A 7559-nucleotide genomic window follows, 5' to 3' on the forward strand; every position below is an offset into this window, starting at 1 on the left:
TAACAAACAAATTTAAAAAAAATTAATAAAAAAAAAAAACTTTATACAAGGTTTTGCCAGCCAACATACATCACAATCTCAATTTTGGCATGGTGGCTGCTATGCATTTATCACTATGGTTCTTTGCCTTGAGCTCACATTGCCAATTACAAAACAGCCCCTATAAGGAGAATCAAACAGGAAAAAAGAACAGCCAAGGAACTTAAGCTAAATCAAAATGTCAGTTACAGTCATCTACGATTTAAGTGTAAACAGTATCATATATATGTGTGGTACCAAATCTCAATATCAAAGTGCAGAAGGAGCTGTATGCAGGAAGTTTCATCAACCAATTACACATGCAGTAACCATCTCCAGACAATGCTAATAAACCTTTCATGTAATTTCTATATTCTGCATTGCTTCATTTTGCGCCTTGTTAGTCCACTAGAATTAACCACTGAACTGATGATGGCATCATAAGAGATTTCAGCAGGGAACTTTATACTGTAATTTGCTCTTCTTTAAGTTGTAGAAGTACTGGTCTCTGGTCATTACTTCCAAAATTCATCTCCTTAAGCAATGGATGTTTCTCAGTCACCACCTTCTGTGGTGCAATTCTATTGGCTGTGTTGTGGCTGCTGTTTCTAGCTGCTGGGACATCATGATTGTGCTTTCCCTCATATGTTGTTATGACAGCTTTAGGGTCTGTTGAAGCTCTCTCAACATGTTTACGGACATTGCATCCCACACTAGTGCATTTGTAATAGCTCCTGTTAACAGATAGTGAGATATAAAAATGATTCTAACAGAGAATAAACATCATTAACGGTTTGAGTGCCAAAAAATTGAAGAAGAAAAAAAACTCAGGAGAGGATACCAAGATAAAATTATAAAAAAAGCTAGGCATAACATAAGAAAAAACTAGCTTTGGAAAGCATGCCAGGATCAAATTGTTAGCTCCAAAGGCAAACACATTCGGAGAAGTTCTTTTGGTTAACTGACGTGGGTGACAAAATAAATTCATTAGTCACGAAATGAGAATTTAATCTCAGCTTATCATAATAATCTCATCAAGAAACTGGGGATAAACCAATTATACAGCACTCAAACTATTGGTATATGAGCTTAAAAGAAGCAAATTCACATGAACAAGAAATAAAAAAATTCACACAAGACATCAATTGTTGGGGAGATAACACCTTGGGAAGCCTCCAATTGAGTAGTTAATATTTCACATAGTTTAGCCAACTAGTCAACTACATGCTTACATCCAAGGTCGATGATAATCAAAATCTATTGTCAGCAATATGGACTACAAATACATGACTAACTCTCACAAATAAAACTCACAGACTCTCACAAACAATACTCACAACCTTCACAAACTCAAACACTCTCAAAACCTCTCACAAACATGACTGACCCAAATCCCAAAACGCCAAAAATAAACTCTCAATATGAAACTCACAAACAAGACACTCACAATCCCAAAGTCCCAATAGTGTTTGTTTAAACAATAACAAACTCTTAACTCACAAATGCAGGTATCATTCAACCTCAAAAGAACTACCAACTCTTGAAAAACCCATGCTATGTTCTTCTATGAGTCTTTTCCTTGCCCTATACAGGAGCCCTCATAGGCTAAAGCCACCAAACCCTTTGTAACACTGTCTATGAATCAGACTTCAACATTTACTCCTTGATGGACTAGCAATACCTTCCCTAGTGGACAACGGATACTATTGCTTCTTGAACAAAGAGTAGACTTTCCTTCAACTCAAAGAAAACCCAAACCAATTCAAAATAGGAATATGAGGCAATTTCTAACACAAATACTTAGACACGATATCTCATATGTGAGGGCCTAATAACTTGAGAGACCAATTGATGCAACAAGGAAAAAGTAATTAGATTCTATATTGAATGATATAAACATTATCAAGTTTTGCATTTAGTGTTTAGAATATAAAACAGAGAAATTTAAAATTTTATTCTTGATAATGTAAAGGATTATGTCTCATAAGTAACACTCACAGATGCTTCTGTCTCATGGCCAAAATTTTGGAAGGGATAAAATTTCTTATCTTTGAATATTAAGATATAATAAACAGTGGATCGGATTCTTGGTCTCATATATAGAACATCTGGTAAATGTGCTAGTCATCAAGTGCAGAAGGAAGAAAGAAAACATTCAAAGAAATAAAAGTATAGAAAAAAGCTTGTAGGACCCACAAAATAACTGTTTGCATGAACTAATGATGGTCAAGTGAAGCAGAAGAACAAGAGACTTGAGGAGACTTTTTTTTTATTTTTTTTGTGGAGGTGGGAGAAAGGGGGGGGTGGGGGGGTTTAAGGAAAGAGACATTTTTTTAACTGTCTTTCATTTTCAATCTTCTAATAAAACTTTAAGTCCACAGCGAGCTACTTGAGTTAGACTCTTATAAATCAAAGGAAGATAAGGGTGGCCTAAATCAACATTCTTGTAGCCCAGGTTCTAGCATGGTGATCTTTTTAAATGGATACAAAAATTGTAAACCATACGTAAACTCTTAACTTTAAGAGGCAGCCTTACTGACATATTTACTCATATTTTTGGATTGTAAGCTTCAGTTTATGGCCACTTTAATATATATGAAATTTCAAATTTTTTGGAAATATCATTTTTAAAAGTTGAATCCAAATCAGATCAGACAATTGAAATTAAAAGCTCATGACACTTCAAATCAGATCAGACAAGAAGCCGTTTAACTGGGGCCAAAGTTGATGCAACTCTTTCACTCAATATATTTGATTTTTAAATGTCAGGTCAGAAAGATACTGAAATATTCTTAGAATCCTCTTGCACCATGCAATCATTGGAACAGAACACAAACAAATAGAAACAGATGAGGTTACCACCTTGGATGAGGATTGCCTTTGACCACCTTTTGTCCATACTTCCGCCACCTATAGCCATCATCTAAAAGATCAACTTCACTTCTTGTTTGCACAATGATTTTTGGTTCTGTCACAGTCTTGTGCGACAAAGGTACCTCAGATATCCCAGCATCTGTCATCCTGCACTCCAAGGTAAAAAAAAAATTTCAAAAATCACAAAAAGCAAAAAGGGGTAAAAGAATGAATATGTACAATAATAGGTTGGGAACATGCCTTCTCTTTGGATTTGGCTCATCACCACCCCCCTCTTCTCTTGTTTCTGCATCACCTTCCTCCTCACTGTCACTTGATCCAGTTAACTGAGTGGGTGCTGTTTGAGTAGATTCTTGATCCCTCTCAGGAACTGAATAAGCTGGTACCACTTGACTCGACTTGTTCCAATTTCCAGCCTGATTTTGCAAACCCAGATCTGACTTAGCTTGAGAATTTGTATTTCCACTTAGATCACTACCTTCTTTTGCACGCTTATTGGGTTGAGGCAGTTCATGATTATGCTGTCCTTTGTAGATAATTTCAGTTATTTGTCCTTCAAGAGAACGCTCAACCTTTTTTTTGACAGGACAATTCAGATGTGTACATTTGTAGTAGCTTCGTGGAAATTCACTGCCCTTAACCTGTTTCTGCCCATATTTACGCCAGCTGTAGCCATCATTGGTAGGCTTATCAACAGCAATGGTAGGCTGGTATTTCCTATCAGAATGTGAGGCCTCTGATTGTTCCATCATGGAACTTCTGGGGTCTGATGTTGAGGGTACCATCTGCTGTCGTGAAGCTTCACTTATAGTAAAGGATGGATTATGTGTCAATGACTCTGTAGAAGCTGCTAGTGTAGAAGGTTGAAATTCAGCTTGCATGTTCATGTGAGATTGGACTAGTGCAGCTTGAGCTGTAACCTGTGCCAAGGCCTGCTGGTGGGACATTCCAAAGGGGCTCTGCATGGATTTTGCAGAACAAAAATAAGCCACAAGAAAATTAGATGGTAGTGTAATAATCCATGAAGTTCTCACTCCTCATCATAATATCCAACTTGTCTTATAAGGAATTACAGACCAAACCAAACTTTCATTTTTCAAAAATCCAACGATGCATGAATAGCTTAGTATAATTACACTATCAGCCATCCATCCTTAACTATTGGCTCATTTGTGATGTCTATATTAAACTTCAAACTCTTGCATTCCACAACAGATTCAAGATTAACTTGCAAAGTCGTTTCTCACCAAAAAAAAACTTGCAAAGTCCACCACACCATTCAAAATTAGTGTCAAAATTAATAAATTAGTGGACCCGTTGAATGGTGGAATGCACCAATATGTCAAAATTAATATTACTTCCCATTAATTTACAATATCCACCCTAATCAACCCAATAGTTTGTTAATTTAACACTGATTTTGGATAATGGACAGACATTACACATTAATCTTCAATCAAAGAATAGATTGCAAGATCTTATAGTTTAGGGTGAAAATTGCAAATAACAAAGTTTAGGGTGGAGAGCTACAATTAAACCTCAATAAAATCACGATTAATTCATATCATTAATAGTTCCTAAGTTATAATTTATCATTTCACTTTTTCATAAAATTCACTATTATTATTATTCAAAATTCCATAATTTTTCCAAAAATACATTTTCACCAAGTCCAACCCCTCAAAATTTCAAGTAAAAAAAAGTTCTCCCCATGCTTGACACAGCGAGGAAATGCCTCCTCAATAAATAGTTGTAGCCACCACAAGCTGAATCAAACGTTAATTAGAGAAAGGAACTGAAAGAAATTGATCCAGCACATGGGAAACAGGTATACTTCTTTGCTTACAGGAACAATTGCATGAATCTTACACAATATCCACAAATGAGATAATCTAAGTGCCTCTTGCTTGTCCCATGGAATTTGAATTGCTTCGATGTGATTTACATTGTTGGAAAGCAAGATTTGAAAACCTTATCCCTTTACAACCAAAGCATCAAACTTAAACACCCTCTAGTTTCAAAAATGAATCTATTCCAGTTATAGTTCAAACCCCTCACCATATATGCATATTATTCACAATCTTAAAATCTCAATAAAAGTGGCTCTTTCTTCAAAACAAGCATTATGCAAACTCCATAATTTCACTTTTCCTAGAATCAGAAACCATCAAATTAATACAGAATCAACAAAAACATGTTACTCACAATCTTAAGTATAAAATTCTTAATAAACTACCTTAACACAATGCCAATTCATGAGCTAACAAACGCCAATGCTCCCTCAATGGCAACTTCAACTGCCACCCATACCTTATTCCTTATCTCTCAACCTCAACACTCTAAAACAGGCATTATGCAAACTCCATAGCTACATTTCTCTACTCTCAAAGCCAACAAAGAACCAACCCTTACTCCCAAAAATTTGGGGTCAGCTATGAATCCTCAATAGAAAAGTCAAGGTTCGGCCACGTGTATTCTTTTCTATTATTCTAATCTATCATACGTCCTTACTTGACATGTCATTTCTAAAGAACCGTCAGATTCATATCTTATCCTTATCTTTTTCTCATCCCCAACGCAATCACTCTAAAACAAGCATTACGCAAAGTTCATAACTCTTCTCTCCTACTCTCAGAAGCTATGAAATTAACACAGAATTAATCAAAAACAAAGCAAGCCCGTTACAAAAACACCATAATCGGATTGAATTACCTGAGGAGAAAAGAATCCAGGGGAGTTGAGAAAGCCAGAGGGGCTCAAGCCAGGTGGAATAGTGAACAATGGTGAGGAAGCAACAACCAAATTGGTTGGCCTACTTTGCTTAAACCCAGAAGTGTTGTCCTTCAAAGAATTGTCTTTGTGGGTGAAGAAGGTGGGAGTGGCTAGAGGAGAGGCCATGGCTCCAGCGAGTAGCTGAGAGAAGGAACGGCAATCAGAGTCAGGGTAGTTGTCAGAGAAGAAGGAAGAGACAAGAGTCATGGGTCCAGGGCTTGCTCCAGGCCCACCTGTGAAAAGGGTCTCCATGGATGGTCGAGGTGGGAGTGTTATTGTTGGCCTTGGTGCTGTAACTCTCCCTGAATCTTCACTCTTTGCCATTCTCTCTCTCTTTCTTTTTGTATGTCTCTATGCAAAGCACTTTCTTGTAAAAGCTCTCTCTCTCTCTCTCTCTCTCTCTCTCTCTCAAATTTTCTATCTTTCTGTGTATAACTGTCTCTGTGTCTCTGCAATATTTCTCTCTCTCTCTCTCTCTCTCTATCTATCTGTGTGCGTAATTGCTTGCAACTACTTTCTTAATAATTTAATAACATATTTAAAAAAAATGTGTTTTTTTTTATAATTTATTTGTTTGCGCGTTAGTGTGAAGAAATGATGGTAGTTGATGTTGTTGTTGGTGTTTCGTGCTCTCTTCAAATTTATCTCTCAGTGGAAAGTCCACGGAGCCGAAACCGATAATGACTTTTTTTTTTTTTTATAAAAAGAAAAAAATATATATTACTTAGAATAAAAAAATATTGGACTCACATAATTTTTTTATATATATAAAAGAATGAATAAAAGTAAAGAATAAAAAAATAAGGGCTCAAAATTCAACCGAGGAAAGTGACAAAGAAGACATGGGGGCAATGGCATATATATCATGTGCCTTGACTTTTGTTGCCCACCAGGACCGCCATTCCCACAACGTTTACAAATGCAACAAATGCTTGTCCGCTTGTTTCCGTGTATAACAGGAGCATGATGCGTGTAATTTGCATCACTCCATCTCACAATCTGTGATTGTTTCCGAACTCTCTTTTTTCTTTGAGCAAGTCTAGTACTATATAACAATTTTCACAATTTTGTCACAACTTTATCACGTAGTAACTCATGAATGATAAAATCATGGACCTGTGAATGGTAGAAATTATTGTAGTGCTAGACTTACTCTTTTTCTTTTCTTTTCTTTTTTGTCTTTTCATTTCTTTTCTTTTTTAATTATAGACATAGCTTGTATCTAGTGCATTAGTGTATTAAATTTGTTGAAATACACGTGTCCAAATTAGACATGTGCCTGCGTTCTAACATGGTACAATAGACACAATCTCAACCCTTCAATTATTAAGGATTGCAGGTATCCTAAGACTCCGACACATGCTAATTTCCTAACGACTCATGTGTGACGCTTCATACCTACGCAAACAACGACAACTACAACAAAATTGAACCTCTTAGAAACATGTCAAGGACCTAACCAACTCAATTAACTCTTCATGAGTATGATTTTAACAATGGTTTAAACTTAATGAGAACGTACAAAATGTGCCGACTTGCCCCATAAGCAAGTTATGGGAAAATTTGTGATCTTAACATTTTCATTTTTCTTTGAATTTTTTCTTTTCAATTTCAAATTTTAAAAATGTTTTTTTTTAGTTAATTTTACATAGTACCATTTTACTATTCTCAGAAGATATTATTGTGGTCCTTTTCACCTTTTTCGGGGCCGTTTACAAATTGATTTGACATGACAATTTTTCTATGACTTGCCTTAATTTAAATATTAATATATATAAATATATATATATATATATGTATATTATTTATAACCAGTAAACATTAAGAATATAGTTCACTCGCAATCCATTCTGAGTCGCAACATGTGCCTTAGTTGTTGATTAGGCATTATGAGG

The 7559-nt window shown here is 35.7% G+C and overlaps 1 protein-coding gene across 1 annotated transcript; it reads right to left on the reverse strand.

The window, feature by feature from the left end:
* LOC126715222 (probable WRKY transcription factor 3) lies at positions 1-6157 on the reverse strand. The gene is made up of 4 exons (XM_050415730.1): positions 5605-6157; positions 3133-3851; positions 2881-3039; positions 1-752 (listed from the first exon to the last, which is right to left on the reverse strand). Exons 1-4 carry the CDS (start codon positions 5986-5988, stop codon positions 482-484), a joined length of 1533 nt encoding a protein of 510 aa, XP_050271687.1. The 5' UTR covers positions 5989-6157; the 3' UTR covers positions 1-481.
* Between the last annotated feature and the right edge of the window lie 1402 nt (positions 6158-7559).

The sequence above is a fragment of the Quercus robur genome, chromosome 2, assembly GCF_932294415.1.
Source record: "Quercus robur chromosome 2, dhQueRobu3.1, whole genome shotgun sequence".
NCBI classification, from domain to species: Eukaryota; Viridiplantae; Streptophyta; class Magnoliopsida; order Fagales; family Fagaceae; genus Quercus; species Quercus robur.

Coding starts and splice junctions, on each gene's coding strand:
- LOC126715222 (XM_050415730.1), bottom strand. CDS start 5,988: ATGGCAAAGAGTGAAGATTCAGGGAGAGTTACAGCACCAAGGCCAACA. Junction 3,852..5,604: donor CTGGATTCTTTTCTCCTCAG/GTAATTCAATCC, acceptor AAATCCATGCAG/AGCCCCTTTGGAATGTCCCA. Junction 753..2,880: donor AAAGGCAATCCTCATCCAAG/GTGGTAACCTCA, acceptor ATCTGTTAACAG/GAGCTATTACAAATGCACTA.